Source organism: Vanderwaltozyma polyspora, genomic scaffold (genome assembly GCF_000150035.1).
Source record: "Vanderwaltozyma polyspora DSM 70294 KpolScaffold529 genomic scaffold, whole genome shotgun sequence".
Taxonomy (NCBI): domain Eukaryota; kingdom Fungi; phylum Ascomycota; class Saccharomycetes; order Saccharomycetales; family Saccharomycetaceae; genus Vanderwaltozyma; species Vanderwaltozyma polyspora.
Genome location: NW_001834652.1, coordinates 20,966 through 45,186, shown reverse-complemented (window position 1 = coordinate 45,186; position 24,221 = coordinate 20,966). Strand labels below are relative to the sequence as shown.

At 30.9% G+C, this 24,221-nt stretch overlaps 7 protein-coding genes across 7 annotated transcripts; 5 read left to right on the top strand and 2 right to left on the bottom strand.

The window, feature by feature from the left end:
• Nucleotides 1-801: 801 nt before the first annotated feature.
• CDC42 (Rho family GTPase CDC42) lies at nucleotides 802-1,377 on the top strand (the record flags this gene model as incomplete). Its single annotated transcript, XM_001644444.1, has 1 exon — nucleotides 802-1,377. One exon carries the CDS (start codon nucleotides 802-804, stop codon nucleotides 1,375-1,377), a length of 576 nt encoding a protein of 191 aa, XP_001644494.1.
• Nucleotides 1,378-3,676: 2,299 nt separating this feature from the next.
• On the top strand, nucleotides 3,677-6,523 carry Kpol_529p15 (Zn(II)2Cys6 transcription factor; the record flags this gene model as incomplete). Its single annotated transcript, XM_001644443.1, has 1 exon — nucleotides 3,677-6,523. One exon carries the CDS (start codon nucleotides 3,677-3,679, stop codon nucleotides 6,521-6,523), a length of 2,847 nt encoding a protein of 948 aa, XP_001644493.1.
• A 443-nt stretch (nucleotides 6,524-6,966) lies between these two features.
• AHA1 (Aha1p) lies at nucleotides 6,967-8,016 on the top strand (the record flags this gene model as incomplete). Its single annotated transcript, XM_001644442.1, has 1 exon — nucleotides 6,967-8,016. One exon carries the CDS (start codon nucleotides 6,967-6,969, stop codon nucleotides 8,014-8,016), a length of 1,050 nt encoding a protein of 349 aa, XP_001644492.1.
• A 4,613-nt stretch (nucleotides 8,017-12,629) lies between these two features.
• ADR1 (DNA-binding transcription factor ADR1) lies at nucleotides 12,630-16,862 on the top strand (the record flags this gene model as incomplete). The annotated part of the gene is made up of 1 exon (XM_001644441.1): nucleotides 12,630-16,862. One exon carries the CDS (start codon nucleotides 12,630-12,632, stop codon nucleotides 16,860-16,862), a length of 4,233 nt encoding a protein of 1,410 aa, XP_001644491.1.
• A 296-nt stretch (nucleotides 16,863-17,158) lies between these two features.
• RAD9 (chromatin-binding protein RAD9) lies at nucleotides 17,159-20,500 on the bottom strand (the record flags this gene model as incomplete). The annotated part of the gene is made up of 1 exon (XM_001644440.1): nucleotides 17,159-20,500. The coding sequence occupies one exon, from the start codon at nucleotides 20,498-20,500 to the stop codon at nucleotides 17,159-17,161; it is 3,342 nt and encodes a 1,113-aa protein (XP_001644490.1).
• An 810-nt stretch (nucleotides 20,501-21,310) lies between these two features.
• Nucleotides 21,311-22,714, top strand: ADY4 (Ady4p; the record flags this gene model as incomplete). The annotated part of the gene is made up of 1 exon (XM_001644439.1): nucleotides 21,311-22,714. The coding sequence occupies one exon, from the start codon at nucleotides 21,311-21,313 to the stop codon at nucleotides 22,712-22,714; it is 1,404 nt and encodes a 467-aa protein (XP_001644489.1).
• Nucleotides 22,715-22,828: 114 nt separating this feature from the next.
• SPR28 (septin SPR28) lies at nucleotides 22,829-24,034 on the bottom strand (the record flags this gene model as incomplete). Its single annotated transcript, XM_001644438.1, has 1 exon — nucleotides 22,829-24,034. The coding sequence occupies one exon, from the start codon at nucleotides 24,032-24,034 to the stop codon at nucleotides 22,829-22,831; it is 1,206 nt and encodes a 401-aa protein (XP_001644488.1).
• Between the last annotated feature and the right edge of the window lie 187 nt (nucleotides 24,035-24,221).

Genomic DNA, 24,221 nt, shown 5'->3' with positions numbered 1-24,221 from the left:
ATCGCCTGTCTGTCTCTTTGTCCATATCCATATCCATACCATACCATACTAGAGTAGAGCAGAGTAGATATTATAGCATAGGATGTATGTTTCCCACCTCTGTCTGTGCTTCCCTTTCTAAGGGAGGTGGTGGTAGTGGTTGCGACAAAAGTTTGACTTTTTGGAAAAAATTTAGAATTTAGAATTTTGAAATTGAAATTGAAATTAGAAACGAACAAGGTCCTAATTCTAATGCTAATAACTAACGTATTCGTTATACAACATATATATTTATTCTTGGAATAGCTTGGATTAGTAGTTGGTTTTGGTGAAGTCACCTAAGAATATATATATTCAATTGTGTGTGTTTTTTTAAACTTTTTGTCTTTTTGATTAGTTCAGTTTATCTCATTTGGTTTGAAAACCTACGTTCGATAAAATAAAATTACAGTATTAATAGGAAAAAGAGGCAATTTTAAGATTACAATAGGAACTTAAGGTACACTTTTCGCTGTTGAATTAATTTATTTTGGTATTATTATTGTGTTACTCTCAGCATTAGTATATATATTATACATTCATTTGAATCCCTTTGTTTTCGCCAAATATATACACATATATCTATAAAGGAAGCAAAAAAAAAAAAAGGAAGAATATTAAATCCATATATATATATTTCAGTCCCCTTTATTACATTGATTAGTAATAAATTACAACAATAATATATCAATAGTAATAATCATCCTCATAATATAATCATAATCATAATAATAATTATAATAATAATATAATAATAACATAACATAATATAACATAAAAAAAATGCAAACTTTGAAATGTGTTGTTGTCGGTGATGGTGCTGTTGGTAAAACCTGTTTATTAATATCATATACCACTAACCAATTTCCAGCAGATTATGTTCCTACTGTGTTTGATAACTATGCAGTAACAGTAATGATCGGTGATGAACCATACACTTTAGGATTATTCGATACAGCTGGTCAAGAAGATTACGATAGATTGAGACCCCTTTCGTATCCATCGACAGATGTGTTCTTAGTTTGTTTTAGTGTAATTTCCCCACCATCTTTTGAAAATGTCAAAGAAAAATGGTTCCCAGAGGTACATCACCATTGTCCAGGTGTTCCATGCTTAATTGTGGGTACACAAATCGATTTAAGAGATGACAAAGTTATTATTGAAAAATTACAAAGGCAAAGATTGCGCCCAATCACTCCAGAACAAGGTGACAGATTAGCAAGAGAGTTGAGAGCAGTCAAGTATGTAGAATGTTCTGCATTGACCCAACGTGGTTTAAAAAATGTCTTTGACGAAGCTATTGTAGCAGCTTTAGAGCCACCGGTTATTAAAAAGAGTAAAAAATGTACAATTTTATAAGAACAATTTAAATATTATTATCGTATATGATATCATTATTGCAAATAGTAAGAAGTTTTATTGCTTTCCACCTTTAGTGTGTTCTTTTTCTTTGCCTTCATTCTTCTGCTCTTTTAACGAGATGGATCTGATGTGCATGTATGAGTCTGTGAGTTGTGTGTGCACGCACACTTTATAAATATGTATATATGTTTTATTTCGAAAGGTGAAGGAAGAAAGAAAGAAAGAAAAGAAGAAAAGAAGAAGACAGGATGAAGGGAGGAAGGAATAAAACAAGATTTAATGTATAAGTAAAGATAAATAATTTTTTTTCCCCGATACATAGAAACAAACCCATAAATAACTACGTAAGTGAATAAATCAGTCCTTAGGATAAATTTTTTCTATTCATTCAATACCAGAATAGCCAACCTATAATGAGAAGAATGTGACGACTGTTGGGAGACCATCTAAATGGGTGAGGGTGAGCAATAGGATTGGGATTGGGATTGGGATGAGAAGAAAAGGATCGATTGGGACAGTATGTATGAAAAGGCTAAGAAAATAATTATGTAATTATAGTTGTTCCTGACCCCAGTCTCAGCTACGACATGGATGGGGGGGACACATTTCAGTATTTAAGTGATGAAGCAATGTAGATCAGTTTTACAATTGACGCCGACCCACACTGAGACCCAGACCCAGGCCAGTCCAGGTAACGTGACGTAAGTAAGAAAGTAAGTAAAGTAATGTATTGGTTGTCTCATCTGTCTCTCTGTTGATTATCGCACCTAGTGTGAGTTGTCTCCGGTGGAAGGACAACCACCACCGAGACCTTGGAGAGAGGGGGGGAGGAGGAGAAGGAGAAGGAGGGGAGATAGTGTCGTATATAGTTACATAAGTCCACAACACACACACTAGCCAGATATATCTGCGTGTGAGCGTGAGTGTGAGTGTTAGGTACAGACATACCGTTGTACGTAGGTACGCTGGAAGAAAAAAAATTTATTTTTGGAAAAAAGACAAAAACAGCAGCCGGGTTCCGTATAAAGAGACATCGCGTCAGAGTGAAAACGGCACAAAAAAATGTTTTCTGTTTTTCTTTTTCTGTTTTTGCTGTTTTGTGTACACAAAAATGACCCGGGAATAAATGTGTCAGCGGCGGACAAGACGGCGATTGTCCAGGAAGAGATGCACCAATCGGGCACAGCGGTCTGTCCCAATCAGGAAACTCGGTGCTGCTTCAAAGAAGAACCAAAAGTTGAAAAGAAGAAAAAAAATTTTATTTTTTTGTGTTTTCTTACTCTTGCTTGTTCCGTCGAAATGTTAATGCTGATGCAGATGCAGCCCACTCACCTTCCCATCGGAAGAAGCACTCTCAACTCAGGCTGTCGGTCCTCAATCTCTTTCTATATCATCACACATAAACTAATCAATCAATCAATCAATGAACTTGACGAATTTAATAGAATCAACTTCAACTTCAACTTCATCTCTTATCCCATCCCATCCCATCCACATCCTTCCACATTCACATTCACTATCTCTCATCTCTCATCTCTCATCTCTTCCATCTAGCCCTTTGACACCTTTTTAATAATCGCTCTACTTTCCTAATTCACAATCTCTAACTTCTCTTGCTCTTTCCCACCCCATCAACTATCTCTCTCTCTCTCTCTCTCTCTCACTTCCTGAGTAACTGGTATTGCACTTACTATTCTTGTTGTCGACACCATACCATACACTAACTTAGATGTGCTTTACCTTTCATTCAAGTTACACCCTGTGATTTCTTAATATTTTTATTCAAAGAACGAATCAGGTCAAACAAACTTCAACTTTAGTTTCAACTTTAACTATTACGGGAAATAGACTAATAGTTCCTCATTCTCTTTAAAGATATTTTCCAGGTGGTGGCCTCCTTCTCGCAGAAACATTTGTATTTCTATTTGTATTTGTATTTTCTACTATTTCATTTCGAACTATATTAACGGTTTTAATTCGAAATAAATAATATTCAATAATACAAGAATTAAGAGAAATTAAAGTTATTCGGGTTCACAAGATATTGAACTAATTCAGACAGACTCTCTGCAATTTTGAAATAGTTACATATTACTTGTGGCTCTTATTAATATTCATTCATATACTTTTAAACTCAAATTTTGGTTAGTTACTCACTACTCTACTGAAGGGGGAAATAGATTATAAAGAAAAAAATTGAAAAAAAAATTGAAAAAAATTATTTTAACTAAAAGATATATATATATACCCCTCACATACTTACACTAAACACAAAGCTATCTCTTCCTATTATTCAATGATGTCGATGGGAGGAAGAACTGCCAATTTAATCATAGATAATTCAAAACATTTAAAATTATCTGAATCCAATACCACCAACAACAAAAACAAAGACAGTATCGCAAGAACTGTACTTCATGATACCCAAATGTTACCAACTGCTGTAGATGTATCCTCATCGTCGTCATCTTCAACAATAACAGCCCCAACTGCAAATACACTTGCAAATACATCAATAAATTCAGAAAGCCCAACTGATCACATCGAATTAGTGAATGTAGGTGGTAAAACGTTTAGTAAAACTTCAACTGGTAAAAGAAAATTCCATAAAAAATCAAAAAATGGTTGTGACAATTGTAAGAGAAGAAGGGTTAAGTGTGATGAGTCAAAACCGATCTGTCAAAAATGTATTAATATGAAACTAAACTGTGTATATACTCCTGTCCAACCAAGGAAGAAAAAAAATCCTCTAAAGAATATTAATAATAGTAACAACAATACAAATTTATTAAATGATAAAAATTCAATTGGAAAAATCAATAATAATAATAATAATAATAATAATAACAATAATAATAATGCTAATAGAATCCAGAAGCCAAAGGAATTAAGCAAAAATAATATTGATATATCAGCGATTAATAGATTGAAAATGGAAAATAATATAAAATTAAATGGTTTATCCAATGATAAATTAATAACCACTACAAAAGATGGAATCATTCGAAGTAATAATGTTCCAAATAATGCATCAGATCAAATTAATATTCAACAACAACAACAAAATCAAAATTCAAATATAAACATAAATGGAGTTACCCAAACTCAGCAAAAGCAAATGCTATTACTACCTCAATTTATGACATTATCAGCATCAGGTTCTTACTCTGGCTTAATTCCAGCATTGTCTTCAACTTCTATAGCTTTATCAGCTAGCCAAGAAAAAGCTTTTACACCTTTTATAGATCTTCCAAATCCTGCATCACCACAACTTCAATCTACAGGAATGAGTATCACTAATAGTTTCAGTAGCATCTTCTCGCCTGGGAGAATTCCAAATCCATTGGGTCAACAAACTACCGCTGCTAACGGTACTAGTAACTTAAATCAATCAATTACAAACCCCCAGAATCAAACTCAAACTCAAAATCAAAATGTAAATACCCCTTCACTTCTAAACCCAGATAGTTTCACTCAACTGAGTAAAGCAAAAAGTTTCATGGGTGTAGGTATGGGACAAACTATGAGTAATAGCCTAAGTTTAGGTGCTAGTATGAATATGGGCGTCTTTTCACCTGCTGGTGTAGGAGGTGTTAATTATGATTATCAAGAGCTTTTGGGTTTGAAGATTCAACCAAACCAAGCTAATTCTGTAGGCACCCCAGTAACAAAGGTTAAAACTAGGGAAGAGGCATTGGCTAATATGCAACAGCAACATTCAGAACTAGTTATGAAAAAGAAAAATAGTGAAAATAGTTCTACCAGTAATAACAGTCATCATAGTAATAACAGCAACTTCTCTAATGCATTAAAAACCGTCGAAAGGCAAGGAGACAAAATGAATCCAGTCATTAGACAAACTGTTGAAGTTAGAAATGAAATGCCAGTGAAGAATAACTTAACAAGCACTTCGATTCCATTGACCCCAATGACAAAAATTGGTACAAATACCATGACTAGAACATTTTCAGCAGATAATAACGGAAGTGTGCTATTGCGTCCTTCTACATCGATAAATAGTATTTCTCAAATTTTTGGCTCTTCAAATTCATTACCTCTCCTTCCGACTGCTTCTTTGAATCAATCAAACAATTTATCCATATCCAACTTGAAGGTATCATCGATGTATCAACCTCCACCAATATCACAACCGAAGGTGGATAATTCCTCTCCCAAAGACGGTGATACGAAAGTTTCGAAATGGGTTTATTTATCTCAACAAGGGAACTTAAATGTGGTTGATTTGAAGTTATTCCATCATTATTGTACAGAGGTCTGGCCAACAATTATCGAATCAGGAATTTCGGGACAAAACGTCTGGAGTGTTGATATTCCTGCTTTAGCTCTTGAATATCCATTTCTAATGCATTCGCTATTAGCATTCAGTGCAACTCATCTTTCTCGTACTGAAACAGGATTGGAACATTACGTTTCCTCGCATAGAATAGATGCATTGAGACTTTTAAGAGAAGCTGTTCTGCAAATATCAGAGGCTAATAAAGATGCTCTAGTTGCAAGTTCTATAATATTAATTATGGATTCTTTGGCAAATGCATCTAATAGTACTCCTAATACATCAAATACCCTTTCACCTTCAGCTTGGATTTTCCATGTAAAAGGTGCTGCTACTATTTTAACTGCAGTTTGGCCATTAAGCGAAAAGTCTAGATTTTACGATCTATTATCGATGGATTTAAGTGGGCTTGGCGGTCTTATTAATCAAGATAGTGATACGATATCTGAGTTGATTTGCTTTGATGAAAGTATTGCTGATATGTATCCTTTAGAGGTTGATTCGCCTTATTTGATTACATTAGCTTACTTAGATAAGCTGAACCGTAATAAGGATCAAACAGATTTTATTTTACGTGTTTTTGCATTCCCAGCTTTATTAGACAAAACTTTCTTGGCCTTATTAATGACAGGTGACTTAGGTGCGATGAGAATCATGAGAAGTTATTATAAGTTATTGAGAGGTTTTACAACTGAAGTAAAGAATAAAGTATGGTTTTTAGAAGGTATCTCACAAGTTTTGCCGCAAGACGTTGATGAGTATAGTGGTGGCGGTATGCATATGATGTTAGATTTCTTAGGTCGTGGATTACCATCCATGACTACTACTAATCTAACTGAATTTTTGTAAAATTATTAAAAGAATAAAATTTAAACTTGTATGCTAAAAATGCATTAAGTTTTTCATAGTAAACATATTGTACATAAATTTACATTAAATTTAGAATACTTTAAGTTCAGGATAAAATATTTCATTTTATTACAAATATCACCCATTTTGATCTATATATATACTTAAATATCTTTACTTGTCGTATTCATTTATTCAAATGTTAGTTCCCAAGATATACTACTGACATTGATTTTTTTTTTGATCGGAAAAATAGTAATTAAGAATATTCTGGAAATTGGAATGTTCAACCTTCAGTATAAAAAAATATAGAATAATCTGAAATATTTAAAGGTATTGAAAGTATAAGATTTAGGTTTATTGTCCATTGGATTAGAATTTTATTTGCAAAAGTAGGCTATCATTGTAAGGTCTGATAATATAGAAATAGTTAAGATTAAAAGATGGTTGTTAATAATCCAAACAATTGGCATTGGGTTGATAAAAATTGTATTGACTGGGCTAAAAAGTATTTACATGAGAAACTAACTGGTGTTAGCACCGATTCAGGTGAAGAAACATATGCAATTGTTGATAAAGTTTCGTCGATAGAAGGTGATTGTGAAGTTAATCAACGTAAGGGTAAAGTTATATCTTTATTTGATTTAGAAATTGTAATGGCAATGAAGGGACAAGTTGAAGGAAATGGATTTGAAGGTAGTATTAGTGTTCCAGAAGTTGCATTTGATTCAGAAATTGATGATTATCAATTCGAAATTTCGGTCTATAAAGAAACAACTAAATTGAACGAAATTAAGCCAATTATTAGAGAGAAATTATTACCAAAATTTAGAGAAATATTTCAACAATTTGGTAAAGATCTTTTAATTGCAAACGGTAATGATATTCAAATATCCCAGGAAAAGGTTACCTCTACATTTACCAAATCAAATCAAAAGCAAAGTTTAGGTGAGTTTAATAAAAATGCATCTACTACTGCAACATCAGGAAACACTACTGTGAAAACTTCAACACAAACAGATGCTTCTTCCTCTAGTAAAAAAACTTCAGCAATTAAGATTGGTACAGGTAACACTACTACTATTCATTTGGAACCAACTTTTAATGCACCTGCTGAAGAATTATACAAAACATTTTTAGATAAAGAAAGAATAATTGCATGGAGTAAAGGTGGTGTTAAGAGTGATGGTAAAGAAAGATTATTACAAAAAGATGAAGAATTTGAAATATTTGGAGGTAATATCATTAGTAAATTAGTGGAAGAGGTTCCAAATAAGATTCTAAAATTTGAATGGAGATTATTATCGTGGAATAAAGGAAACAATTCTACTATTAGAATGGAATTTCATGAATCCAAAGAGTTTCATGAAACTAAGATTCAAGTTGATTGGAGTGGGATACCGATTGGTGAAGAAGATAGAGCAAGAGCCAATTTTGAAGATTATTATGTCAGATCAATTAAGTTAACCTTTGGATTTGGTGCTGTATTGTAAAAGAAATTGAGATTAAAACCAGAATAATAGTAATGGGCAATAAATATTTAAATAATTGAATAAATGAATAAATAGCAATAATTATTATTACATTAAGATTTCTTTGGAAAGCGATGGATAGAGTATACAAATTATTCCAATAATTGGAAGAAGATCAACAGTATCAACACAATTCTAAGTAGTAATTATATTCACTTTGGTTTAAATAAAGGATGAAACCTCCATTGTTGAACAATTTGCTCAAGGATTTGTTTTTTATTAAACTATACAACTTGTTCCTTTATTAAAATTTATATTTTGTAATGTTTCTATTAGTTGTCATCACTTCTTGATACGCTCGACGATTCCAAAAAGACTAAACATCAATGGTGATGTATTGTTGTTAAATTGATTTGTAGCAAGATTTGCAGCTAAAAGAACACTTGAACGATATTATGATAATTACAAGAAGAGTTTGAAGCTTAAAAAACCAATTCATTTAGAAAAGGAGAGTCTTTTGATCAAACAATCCTCGCTCTTAAACTAAAGGACTCACTACCACCCTTATCCCCCGCAATAATTAAAATTTAACACTGCAGAGGATAAAAGAATGTAGTGTAATAAGAAGGTAATCCTGACTACTACTTTAACAAGATAATTCTCATATTAGGTATCATAACGGTTATCAGTGCAGATAAGCTTTGGATTGACTATCTCTATCTGCTTCCTTACTTTGTGATATCAATGGAATAGTAATAACGTTTCTATTTTCTAACTAAAAGATTCTAGTATTTTGATGGGTTTCCAACATGAAGAACCAAACTTTAACATTTAAGGAAACTAAGAATCATCTAAGATGTAGTAACAAGTCAACTGAGTTATCTCTTAAGAAAGTTCTTATTATTGCAAATGATAATCTTTTCTTTCATTTATTGTTGAAAAATAGTTGTACAGCTTCAAAGTTAAAGTAAATGTCATAATCTTAATTCTTACTTCAAGCCATTCTTATTATTATGAAAAACTCTATTTGTACTTCGAATTAAAATCATTATTTGTTAAGATAAGTGAGGAACTTACTAGCACATTTCATATTAAAATTATTAATTATATAATTAAATTACGTATTGGAAAAAAATAATTAGCCTCTCTGTTCCTGTAAGGATTTCACCAGCAATCGTGCAAAATATTTAAAGTAGTCATCCAGCAGCAGCCTTCCTTATAAAAGCTTTTTATACAAGAAAAGGAGTCCTTTTTACTAACAATTATAATACTTTTTAAGTTATCAATTTTATTCAAGTCAAACCAAGTAGTGAACTAATCATTGTATGAGAGTAAAATGACGTTTTTTATGTTTTATGTTTTATGTTGTAGTTTTTTTTTATTTATTTTTGATCTTTATTTTACGTCAAACTTTCCTTCTTAGATGTGTCGTGTTAATGACTGTCAGCCATCTTTTCTTTACCATACCAGAAAGGCTGTTACTGAAATGCCTTTCCTAGTGTTTTTCTTTCTTTCTTTGTAACGATTTTATTGTCACCCATCATTAGCAACATCATGTAAAAACATAGGGTTTCAATCCTTTTCTTGGTTTTGTTTCTTCTTCTATCATTTTATACAGTTGTCCAGTAAGATAGGGAGATAGGATCAAACACTAACATTAAATTTTTTATTGAGATTCCCTCTCTCTCTATCGCAGTCTCTCCCAGTCAAACAAGTTAAATGGCAAGAAATTGTTCTTAGCACTACCTGTCCAACATCTTCTTCAAGTCTTTTATTCACGTCTTGTGTGAGGGAGTGATCAAGCATAATAAGATGAATGGACGAATATTAATAATTACTGGACTTATACATTAATAAACAAAGTGGGTAATGACGGTTGGTAAGGAGATGATAGGATAGGAAATGGGAAATAGTGAATAATTTACAATGTATCAATTAGTAAAGTATCCCTCTCTCTGAAATAGATGTCCGTTATTCGTTGTCTGTCCTCTATTTCTTACTTTTTATTGTGTTGTTGTAGTTTGTAATTGTAGTTGTAGCAGTCCGAGGTGTATGTAGTGCAGTATATAGTCAAAGTGTGGTCTATAGTTATGGTTTGTTTCTTGCTGAGCCAAGTTGGCTTTTGTAAAAGGTAATTATAGTATTATGATGATTTCGCAGTTCTTGCGACAAGAAAAGAGGATAGGAAGGAGAAGAAGGGGGAGGGCAAGAAAAAGCATTATAGCAGTCCGCTCTTATGTGTGTATATTGCAATATACGTTTTTAGAGAAAGAGAAAGAGAAAGAGAAAGAGAAAGAGAAAGAGAGAAAGAGATGTGTCTTGTGTCTTTCTGTCTTTCTGTCTCTCATTTTTTTGTCGTTGATTTCTTTTGACTGGGCTTGAATGGGATTGATTCAATTTAATTTGATATGATTTGATTTGTGTGATATATGTCCTTGTCTCTATATTTTCTAAGATCTTTTTTCGGTCTTTTCTCACTGGCAGTGGTAATTGCTCTCCCACCACCACCCACTCACTAAATGTTGGAAGCGTAGTAATTATTATTAAGAGAGATACATCTTCTTCTTCTTTTTTTTTTTTCGTCCTCTTGTATTTTTTGTAACATATATATTATTTTTTGTAGTCTTACAACTCAAGCTAGATACAACTTCTGAGTATACTTGAATATATAGTACTTAAAAATAACATTTTTTTTTATAAAATGTATATATAGATGGATAGTTCTAACATTAAGATTGAACAGACTCAATAAGTACTTAGTGGTTCAATCATCTGAATTACTTCTGTTCTATTCCCTCCCTCCCCCCAAAAAAATACAAAAGATAAAGCATAATAATAACTATTACAAGAAATCGTTACGAGTAGAGTTTTCAAGGTACTAGTCTATCTATCATAAGAAAAATTAGAGATTTAGAACTCCAAGTCAATATCTCTTTCAGATTGTATGTATGTATATGTGTTTATTATTCTAATTATATTTTGATTATCGATATTATCTGAGTGATTGTTTGTTAGATTTCTTTCGCAGATTACCAGGAACTTAGTTTTTATATTACATTATATTATATTATATTATATTATATCACAAGAGAAGCAACAACAGATAGAGTATTCCCTTTGCCATTTATTAATGGAGATGAACCTGTAAAGTAAAGCAAAGTAAAGGAAAGTATAGTGTTGATGTAGTTTGCAAAATGGGTGGGTATATTATGAATATGAAATGACATAAACATACCTTTCCCATATTAAATATAATAATAGAATGGTATTATACTGTTCTGTTCTTGTTCTTCAAAAGAACAAGAACAGAACAAGAATCATCATTACCCCGCATACAATCATTTTCTCTCTTACTTTTAGCTGATTTATGTTCTCCGTGGAAATTAAACGGTAGGGTAACATCCTGATCCGACAGTCTCTTCGCCCTTTTGTGAAGAAATGTTTTTTTTTTATTTTTGGTTTTGATTATACTACGGAGAGATAACCAGAGAGTCATAATGACTGTTATTTTTTTGCATGAGCTAGTCCTCTTCCCCCCTCTAGAATGTGTTGTTTAATTTACTATCCGAAAGGTGATTAAGAGAAAAAGGTGTATGGAGGCTTTATTGTTCGTTGATTGTGAGTTCGAGATAAGTTCTTCATGTTAGCTTTTCTTTAATTCTCTTTATTTTTGTGGATTGTGTATGTGTGGCTTTATCGCTTATGTTTTCGAGTTTGAGTGAGCGAGTGACACAAAAACGCAAAAGACAACAAAATAGAAAAAATAAAGAAGAAAAAAAGAAAAAATGCAAAAAGAAACTTAGATCTAACTTCATAGCCGCCCAGGTTCCTCATTGTTTTGTGGCAAGTTCTCTCAATACATAATTATTTATATATATATTGGGTGGCAAATGAAAATTACAACCAATAAAACAAAAAAAAAAGAGAAAGAGAGAGAGAGAGAACATCGGATATTTTGAACAGTATATATATAAAAAGGGGAAACTCTCAGAACAGAGCCAATAATTTCTTCCGAACCATTTTTATTCTTTCTCTCTTGTCGCAACTATTCATTCTATTCCCCGATTATACAAATTATACCGTGGGGAAACCACTTCAAAAGGGTATCACAACGAAATCTCATATGTATACAACAGACAACTAAAGATTAATCAAATCAATTTTATTATTATTTTTTTTTTTATCCTTTATTAAAAGCTAAAAATTTTTTACTAACAGATCATTTTACAATATAACTATATGTGTAAATATATAGATTTACTGGGTTTGGTATTTGTTTCTGCACAGACTTTCATTTGAATTTTGTGTGTGTTTTCTGTTATTTTTTTTTACTTTTCACTTTCCATTATTTTAATTTTAATTTTATTATTATTTTTCACCAATTATTCCATTTTTATGGTGGATAAATTGTTTAATTGATTAAAAAGAACGAAAATTATCTATTATTGATAACATTTTCCCAACTGTATTTTTATTTCTAATTGCACCCCCCTACCAAATACTTGATTTAAACTATAACCATTATTTTTTTAATTTTGTTTTTTTGACATCCCTCAAAGAAAATACAAGAAATCAGAAAAAAACCATACATATATAAAAAAGGAATACTTTTTCTTTTTTGTCAAAAGTTTATTATGACTGCAGTTGAACGAAATAATAATATTCTCGATTATACTAATAACGAAGATAATAATAGTAATGATAATAATATTGGTAATACCAATATCGATAAAAATGTTGTATTTAAAAAAAGGAGATGTACTGTAACTGACACTAACAACGATAGTGATGACATTAATAACAATATTGATATTAATGGCAGTACAAGTGTAATGTCAAGAAATAATAGTGAAAATTCTATTAATACTACAAATGCACTAAAATCAAATAGTAATAATATGAACTCAAAAGTAAATAAAAATTTATCTCAATTACCAGAGAATCTAAGATTAAATGGAGTCACCCCAAGTGGTAAACCAAGATTATTCGTTTGTTCCATTTGCACAAGGGCATTCGCAAGACAAGAACATCTTACGAGACATGAAAGATCTCATACAAAGGAAAAACCCTATTGTTGTGGCATTTGTCAACGTAAATTCAGTAGGAGAGATTTGCTATTAAGACATGCCCATAAAATTCATGGTGGTAACTATGGTGATTCTATAACTATTACAAGTAATGGAACTGTATCAACTGAAAAGAATACTCCAAATTCTTTGATTTCATCACCTGTGTCATCTAATCTTGTTTCTATCACAGACCCAGCTTTAGATGTTGGTACAATCGATGAAAACAATAATAAATTTATTTTCAATAATAAAAGTTCAACCTCATCAAAAGAGCAAAATAACAATGCAAATAACAACAATAAACGAAAATTGACAAATTCATCAAAAGGAAGAAGAAAATTCACAAGAAACGTATTATCATTGAAAAATACGAAAACAAATATTGATAAAAAAAAAATATCTTCAAAAACAAATAACACTCAGTCAATCAAAAGATTGAATAAACGTCGTGCATCCTTTAGTGCACAATCTGCAGAAAAGTATGCTTTACCGATTATTACTGAAGATAACAATCATATTTATGATAGAATTAAATTTTCCACTCCTGAACTATTGCCTCTGGATTATTTCAACAATCCTGACACCAATACTTACTATAAACCAAATTTAACGAATAACGAAGAAATACCAAATTTAAATATTAATAATTTCACATGTAATAATAATAACTCTCAGTTAACTTTTCCAATTAATGATTTTAACCTCAATGACACAATAGAATGGATCAATGGTTCATCAAATATTAACAATATTAACAATATTAACAATAATATCAATTCTACCTCTTATTCCAATAATGATAATTTGGAAAGTAGTGCAAGCCCTCAAAGTCAGCAAAATTTCAATAATTTTAATGTTGTTTCCGGTATCAATGATTTGGCTGTCATTAACGATTATGCCACAAATAATATCGATGACAATAATAATGACTTCCAGTTATTATCTAAATACGCTTCATCGTCTGCAATAGACGAAGATATGGGTGATGATTTTGAAGATGAAGGCAACATGACTCGTTCATCCACAGCATTTACGATAAATAATTCGTACAATACAAATACAGAAAACATAACTAATAAGCATGAAGAAGATGATAGTGTCATATCTGGGTCAAAACCAAATTATAGCCAAAAAACTAATGGTTATCAATTACCATCTACAGCTTCTTTGTTCGGAAATTATTCGTACCAAAAATCTAATAAACCTAAGGTTACAGATCAAGAAAAGGTAGATACAAATAGCATCAATACACCAGTAAGTATTTCAAACAAATTGAGTAACGTAAATTTAAATGATGATGTATTTGATGTTAATCATTTATCTACGTTTACAAATGATATTCAAAATATTTTTGGTAAATATATACAAGATGAGGAGAAACAATTTTATTCAAATGACAACAAAAAGGATAAGAATATTCCAATGAATAATAATATAGCACCCCAACTTAATTGCCCAAATGATAACTATACGTTTTATGGTTTAGATCATTTTACTATATCCAACATAACACGAGCAACACCGCCAGAATCTAATGATACAGTTAATTATTCAAACTTGAAACCTGTTAAACTTTTCACGCCTGAATTACGCCAATTATGCATAACAGCGCTAAATTACTATAAAGAATGTTCCAATAGCAATGGTAATATGACTAATTGTTATAATTATAAAGCTCATAGAGATATTAAATCAGCAGGTATGAACCCGTTACTGGTCGCAAAAGATTTGGTATTGCCAAGTTGTAATGAACTGAACAATTACCTATCATACTTCCAACAATTTTTCTTACCTCATCATTCCTTTATTCACCCTAATGTCCTTCATTTTGATTTGTCCTTATTGAGAAGATATGTTCATGAAGAATTAGTGGATTTAAATGAATTAAAAAACGACTTTGATGATCAAGGTGAATTTGATAATGAAATTTATGATAGGGAAGATTTCAATTTAAGGTATGCGAATATTGCATGCTTGCCACTTTTTATGGCAACATGTGGTTCTTTCTACAAACCTGGTAGTAATCCCAAAACTATGGAGTTATATGAAATAAGTAGACGTGTATTGCATGTGTACTTGGAGACAAGAAAAAAATTAAGTAAGAAGGAAGAACTGTCAAATTATCCTCATTCTAAGAAGTTCCGTAATCTATGGCTGATTCAAACTTTAATTTTGAGTATTGTTTTTGCTATTTTTGCCGACTCTCTAAAAAGTGTTGATGAGAATACTATAAAAAGACAGATATCTGCTGTTTGCTCAATCGTAAAGAAAAATATAATCCCTACAATTTCATTTCCTGATTCAAAGTATATTTCATTTACTGATAAGAAGGAGATTTTTAGGTTTAATAATAAGTTTCAATATATTATTTTTGAAAGTTCCTTAAGATCAACTTTGATGGTTTATAATTTCTGCCGCTTTTTAAATGTTTTTTATAATATTGATTCAAATCTCTTTTTATCCGGAAATGATATTGAAAATATTGTTATACCTGATGATGAGGCTAATTGGATTTTGACATCTTTATTTGATACAGAAAGAGAGTTTGACATAAGAAAACAAAATTCGGTTACATACCAGAAATATTATCATAGTTTTGCATTTAACAAATTAGGAATGCATCCTCTATCTGAAATTTTAATAACCACTATGTTGTATTATGAGTTTAATTCAAGCAACTTCTCTACTTTCCATGTTTTCCTCAACAAAATCGATACCAAGAAATTGGAACTAAACTTTCCACAACATTTTCATAATATCATTAATGATTCGGATGAAGAGACATATGATAAAATTGAGAATCATTCTAAAATATTATGCGGTGATTCTATTACTCTAAGAAATACGTTGATGTCCATTTATCTATTTAATAAAATTGATGTCAGATTTTGTTCAAAAATTTGGAATGACCAAATTAATGACGTATTTCATATATTTTTGAATTCTGAAAATTTAAATATATTTACAAAGGGATCATACAGTTTGCTAACTGATTTTTTAGTTGCATTGAATTTTTCTATTAAAAATATTTCAAATTTATTTGTACTGAAGGATGATGCCAAGACTATTGAACTAGATGCTACTAAGATAACAGTTTTCAATATTCAAAGTTATTACTATAATTTCCTTATTATTATCAAATACATCTTAGATTTCGAGGCGACTCCTAATTTTAAGCTGTTATGTATTTATACCGAATTGAAGAAGTTGGCCAATAAGTTGTTGATTCCTAAATTCTATATGAACTATCCAAGTGAATTTTGTGGATTTGAAGACATTGTAAAAACCTATAGGTTTTTGAATGTCCATGATGAATTGAAAATTAATCAACAGTATGCTACAATTGATGTCGATAAGTTAGAAAAGCTACTTAATAATGTTTTGGTGTATTCATTTAATGATACTTCATTTTTGAACATGTCAGAACAATCGACAAACGAATTTTTATTCAGTAGCAATTACCCCACATATTATCCATTTACCTCTTCACCTCCAACAATTCTACAAAGCATACAAGATGAAGATGATAATAGTATGAATGATATGACATCTAATGACCCAGTACCTACTAAATCATCAATGGATTTGGTTGCAACCCATCAACAAATTTTGAATGGTACTGTTTCCACCAAAACGAATAAACAAGGTTTTGCAGAAAGATATCATTTGGCAGCAAAATATGTGACAATTGCCAAATGTTTCTTTAGGTTCATAAGGGAAAACCATATCCATTGTCACTTTTTAGAAAAAATGACAACAGATTATGATATTATTGGAAAAATGTTGGCAGAAAAATGATAATTTGGAGTTTTTATTTGCATTTGCATTCATGAATAACAATTTTTCAAAAATTTAATATTCATATATTTCATAAAAGCTTCTTGCAATGAAGCACTTGCTTAACTAAGTTCTGTTAATATGCATTGATTATATATAATTAGTTATATATAAATTATATTCCTCCTTATAAAAAGTATTTATGATTAAAAAAAATATATCAAATGTTAATTGGTAAAGGTTCTCCGACTAAAATGCTATGAAAATGTGGTGTTAACATTACAGATCACTATGTATATACCTCTTTGTTACCAAGGCTATCCGAGAGAAGTGTCTTCATTTATTAGTGTTTGTATCAGCCACTCTTTAGATTTGAAATAAAATTTGGTTGTTCCTTCGTAACTATTATTAATTTCGTCTCTAATATTCTCAGGTATGTACTGCGATGAGTTTTTAGTGACATTCATATAAACGATTATCAGTTTCGGAAGTTTGCCGAATGAATCCAAGATTTTTTGAATTGACTGTATTATTCCATTTGTTTTAAACTCTTTTAACTGATATAAAGTTTTAACTCCTGTTGAAGCAAACAAAAATTTTATAAAATCATCTAAATCTGTCGACCCATTTAAAATAACAATAGCGTCACTTAATAAACTTGTTAGTCCATTGATTTGATCGGGTAGTTTTTCATTTCTGATTAATTTGGTATAAAAGTTAAAAATATTACTTGACTTAACAGTGCACGCTTTTGATGTATCAGATTGCAATGCAAATCTAAGACTTTCCCCAGCAGGTAATAAATATTTAAATACTGATTCCAGTACCAGTTTCTGTTTAGTCACACACTCTACTACAAACTTCCAATGTAGAACTGGCCACTGAAGCGCCAAAGTTTCAAGATATTTCAAACTTCTTGAATAATTATCTGCAATAAGACATGCAAACCTAAAATCCTTAATTAAAGATTCTTCCTTAAATTTTAAACTTAAGTCAAATTCCTTATAACTTTCATCGACAGAATTATTTGAAGTAGAATAATTGAACAGTGAAGAAAATCCCAGTTCTAAAATAGTGCCCCCATTAGCCAGTATTAATTCACTTAATTCATCTCTATTTTCTGACACATTCGTTAATATGAAAATCGAATGTTTAAAGATTAAAGACTTTGGGTTATCATAATTATAACTTAGAATCGAATCTGTTGCCTCGTTAAATATTGATTTTTTAGAAAAGGTTTTAGTAGTAGAATCACTAGTAGTTAAATGTGTTTTAGATGCAGATCTAATAGGAGACGACATTAGTGATTTCAACGGAGATGATCCAAGTTGACTTCTATGGCTTCGTAATGGTGTACTAATTTTTCTACTTTCAGTATCATCTTTCTCTTCAGAGTTTGTAATTAATTGACTTCTTTTGGTCCACTCATTAATATCCATTGATATTGAGCTTAATGGAGTTATATATGTTTTTTTTCCTAGCGTTCCAGACGCTGTCTTTTTTTTCAAATGTAAAGTGTCATACCCCCTGACACATCTGATTATGCTTTCTTCATGTGAATTGCATTCTAGTCCAACTATTGTATATGGGTGACCCTTCCATAATATCCTGTCACCTATCATGATATTTAGGTAATATATGTCATCGTTATTCATTAAATTTTTCTCATTTTCGAACATTATCCAACTTTTGGACGTATTTGGTTCTGCATTTAACAATATACCCGGGTAGAACTGACAATTCAAACTGTACAGACACCAAACAGAATTTTCAAATAATATATCATCATTAGACAAAGAATTTTTGTCCTCAGAAAGAATGCCTGAAGGATATATTTTTTTCGTCTTCTTTAATATTTGAGGTGAAGACTCTTGATATTGAAACTTAATATTAGTAGATTCCGAATCCTCGATCCCTGTAGCTTCATTGGATATTAAATTGATATTTGAGGAGTCTATTCTAGTTGATTCAATATTAGAGTCTCCAGGTGCGCCTCCTTCTTTATTCGAAAAGTTCTCAAGACTCTTATCTAAATTTATTTCTTGTAGTTTTGTCATTTTTCTCCGTTTTGTCATCCTTCCATTAGGTACTATGTCTTGGGATTCGTTCAAATCAGACACTAATGCATTATCACTTTTATTTTTTAATTCATCTTCGTTTTGTTCTTCAACTTCTGGCAGTTCCTGTGTCATTTCTGCCTCACTAAATATGACTTTTTCTTCACAATCTTTAGCACCTTTTACTAAATCTCCATTTTGGCTTGATGTTAAATCGATGTTACTAGAAATCTGCAAATAAATTTTATCCGGACTTGCTGATTCGTAGAAACTGTTTGATATCCAGTTCTGATCCCTATCCCTAGGGGTGGGTGAAGAGTCTGTATTTTTCACACCATTTTTTTCTTCATTAAATATTGGTGACTTGGTTTGTGGGACCTCTAGTATCGTTTGCTGTTCATTTTTCTTTATTGGCACAGGTGTGTTAATATTATTATCAGGTTGGTTACTTTCAGAAAAGGACGGTCTTCGTTGGAGGAATAATGGAATTGTTGAAGTGTCGGATATTTGAGTCAAATCTACCTGGGTGGAGATTGCATTCTGATCAGAAGATATAATAGGCTGTGTCTCGCCGTTTAATAAATTTGATCTATAATCCTTTTTATGATCTGATTTAGGTTGTTCAGTGTTAAATATCTGTTCTTTTGCTTCTAATTCAGGTTCTAAAAGTTTTATAGTATGTGTTTCGCTAGTGTCAATTAGTTGAGTTGATTTATAGCCATTCATTTCAATGCTGGTGTTTTCGATTTTATGTGGAATATTCGCTTCCGTAGTGTCATCTATAACAGAGTATTCAGAACTTAAAAATTCAGTTTGATATAAGTTTTTAATGGCCCTTGTAATGTCAATATCACTATTGCAAACAGGTTGTGTAATTCCGGTATTTCTAGACGGATTAATAACTTGATCTTTGATCGTTGACACAATCTTATCATCATTCTGTTTCTCTTCTTGTTCTTGTTTTTGTCCTTCTTCTTCTTCCTCATAATTCAGTTGAATTCCTCCTTGTTCGAATTGAAAAGATCTAAGGGAATTGTTGTTTATTTGATCAAGTCGTAATTTATTAATGATATTTTTAGGGTTGATATCATTCTGAACATTAATCTTTGCTAAATTATTATTTCTCTGTGATGGAGGAGTATCATCTGATGAATAATTTAATCTTTCAGCAATTTCTGATCCCGATGCAACTTTTAATTTAGATAATTTTGAATTATCATTCTGTATTTCTGGTTCCATAGAGCCCATTGATTTCTCATTGTTCTTTTTATATTTTATCGGAGAATGTCCATCTTTAAAGAACATTGCAATTCTGTTAATATCCTGAGTTCTTTTACCAAGTGGACTATTATTAGAACTTCTAGTATATTTATTAGGGGAAGGCGTTGTATTACTATGATTATTACTCTTGACAGATGGTTTAGGTACATTATTCTTAACAAAAATATCCTCTGTGCTCATCGACTTGATCGGGTTTTTAACTACACTATCATCTCGATTGGAAGGTGTGACATTCTTCAATTCGATCCGTTCCTCATTGTCACCAAACAGATGTTTCGAATCTCTATCTGTTGCCCTCATATCATCACTACCATTATTCATAAGGGGTTTTCAAAGAAGAGAACTGAAAATGGAAAAGAACAAAGACAAGAAATCTTACAGTACTTAACTAACCAAGTTATAACATAAGGGCAATGTTGAAATACTTGATCAACCTGTTAAGAGCTCATCATCTCATCTCGATTTCGAAACTTATATTCACCGTTACTGTTCTGTGCATTGAAAAATTTCACAATTCTTTTTTTCTTTATTTTTTTTTTTTTTGATCTTGTCTGTTACTTCGTTTCGGCTCTTGCTGTCGCCGTCACACACATTGAGTGCCTTAACAATGAAAAAGTTAACTTTAAGTGTCAGTAAATACAGATTTTAAAATAAACCTGATTGAATTTTGTTGCAATTACAAAACTGGTCAAAGTGGTGGTTACCAGCAACAACTACAGAATGCTACTATTGTTGCTTTACTTCAATTCATGGTTCATATTTGTGAAGTTCAGGATAGAAGGTGAGTCCATTCAAAAATACAATAATCAAATTGTTAAATAGATAGATTTAATAGTGACATAACATATATATATAAAAAAGAGAGAGGAATTGGTAGTATGTATATCTGTGTTTTTTATATCAGTATATTCTGTGATGGACAATTTAGCTTCTAGTGATTGAATTGAGCTTTGGTTGTTACTGTTGTTCTTTTACTGACATTAAATATTATTTTTGTTTTTTTGGATATGTTCTGTTCCAGTAATTATTTTATATTTCTGAATCCATTGTAATAGACCTTATTACTTTTCTTGTTCTTCTTCATTTGGGTTGGATATTGTTGTTGAGTCTGATATTAGTTAGTATAATAAAATGTCTGACGAATATGAGGAAGTGCGAGCAGCCTTTATTAAGGAAATTGACGACATTGCCTTGTCGATACATGAAATGCAGAAATATGATCAAGAAGTATTTTTAAGAACACTTTGCTTATTATTCAATTTTTGCCCTGCGGATTTGCTAGAAATACTCTTTAAAAGAGATTCTATTATTAGAGATAAGATCGAAGTTATTATTGGTAAGGAATTGTTAAAAAATTTATCCTTTGATTTAAGAATGGAGGCAAAATTTATTGCTTGGTGTTTCCATAAAAATGTTTCCTCTCAGAACAATAATAGCAGTAACAATATTGGGAATTCAGATGATTTAATTATGTTTATTTTACTTTCAAAGGGATTACAAGCATACTTTTGCTTTTACGATGGGAATTATAGGAAAGCAATGTGGTTTTCAAAATGGTGTGTACAATTCTTATACTTTATCAAAAAGTATAACGTAAACATTCAAGAAAAGTATGAATTTTTGAGTGATGCAGAAAGATTTTTTGCTATATTATGTGCTAAATGTGTATCAATTACATTTTCAAGGAAAAGCTATCATTTACAACTTTACCAAGTAGCAAACCCAAAGATTGATGAAAATTCAACCTTAAAGGCTTTAACAGTTTCAATTTTAGAAAATACAGATCCTGAGATAATGACACATTGTAATGCCAGAGATAAATTAGTTCTCTGTAATATTTTTGACTCATTGGCATCAATACAATCAAAGCTTGCAATTTTTGAAGGTTCTTTAATTCAATATCAAAGTGAAGAAAACATGTTTTATGAGATCGGTATTAGAACAAGTAGAGAATATACTAAGGAAATGATTAGAAAGTATATTATTTCATCTACACTGAGACCTACAGGTGATCCTAATATTATTGATCAATTGAATAATATTTTAGTTGGATTGATTTTGTACGGTGGCATACATGTGGAAATTGTAACGGTATTTCACAATATTCGTAACTATTATTGTGAAGTATTCAATGAGGATCTTAATATATTGTATTCTCATAGTGAATATAATGAATGTTTGAAAGGAATTGATAAAATTGTTGAAGAATGGGAAAAGATAAAATCGATTTGTTTACCAAAGACAATTCAATTACCTCAAGTTCTACTACAAAATCTGCAAAATTCGATAATAATTGTCGACCATGTTTTATCACCTACTTCAAAAGAACGTAAACATGAGGTCATCCAGTTTTTTAAAAGCCTCAAATCAAAACTAAAACATAAGTTCACTGATAAAATATTCATAGAAGATGAAGATTCAGATATTTTATGGAACATGGGTGTGGAAATGATAAAATATTGGGAAGAATGTTATTTAGATAACGTGGGTCCTTTACCTAATGAGGTGTCATATACTCTTCATAATTTTGTTTAAAGTATGCTCATATTTTCAAATATATATATATAAGTACAGTTTAGAATTTTGTGTTTTTTAAAATCATTTATTAAGCAAGAATATAATTCAGAATTATACAGGACAAAATAAATGCTAATGTGTGTCTATCAAATTACCTATATCTTTTTTGACGTTCTTTGCATTTATCATGGTCTCTAATTCGCTAATTTTCCTTTGATAGGCTTCAATTATTCTATTCTTTTCTTCCAGTTCTTTATTTAATACCGACGTTCCTTGTCTAGTAGTTTTATTTGATACTGGAGAAATATTACCCCCATCATCTGTTTTAAAACCCATTCCTTCTCTAGAGGCTACTTCCTCATTTGAAGAAGATATGATGCCAGCTGTAAAATTGGCATAACCTTTGTTTCCCAACAATTTTCTAGTTCTATGGTTCTCATATAGGACATCGTTTGTGAAATCTTTAAAATCTTGTATATGTGATCCTAGAAGAATTCCCTTTAAGAACATAAATTCTGAGGTAGACACATCTTCCACAATTACCTGTCCCCACTCGAATTTAATTATATGAGACAACTCAGATCCATTTGTATCTGTAACTTCGTTGCTACAAGCAATTCCAAATGGCAAAATGTGATTGATCTTTGGACCTGTCTGTATCTGTATATTTGGATAGCTTCTATCCAAATCATCTTCTGTCATTATGGATTCTCCCAAAGTATCCTCTTTAAAATCAAATAATCTTATACCATGTCTTTCAATATCTTCCATAATTAAATGTTTGTTAAAACTCAATTCCTCTTCGGTCAATGTGTCTACTTTACTTAATACAGGTATAATATTCACATGATTCCCAATTTCTTTCATCATTTCTATGTCAATTGCTTTTAAGCCTCTTGCTGTTGGTTTTATAAAATATAAGCAAATATGTGGTCTTGGATCAGTGTCTCTGGTTCTTCTTTTAATTTGAATTTCTTCATTTAAAATATGATCGAATTGAGTTTCTAAATATTCTCTTACTAAAGCTGGAGTTTTTGTATCATCTAAATTATCACCAGCACCTGGAAATAAAACAACATCTAATGTGATAGTAACACCATTCCCCTCATCCAAATTAATAGTCTCTTTAATCACTTTAACCGTTGGACTGATATGGGCATGAGATGGATCTTGTAAGCTTTCCTTCTGTTGTAATGTCGGAAATATTTTTCTACCACATAGATTATTTAAAAATGTTGATTTCCCAGTACCTTTGGAACCTAGCATTAATAAACATAATTGAGTACCCTTCTTTGCATTCTTACGCAAACGTATCTCTTCTGTATTAAATTTTGCCATTTTCACGGTTTGTATAAAACTACCTCTTTTGAGTATTAGTGAACAAAAATTATTAAGAAAACCTTAAATTTTAATCAATTGTCTTACTTTATAAATCACAATTTAATATCATCTCTATCATTAAATACAGGTGGTAATTAATATTTTAAAAATATTGATGATCACTTAGTTTTGACATTTGTAACCT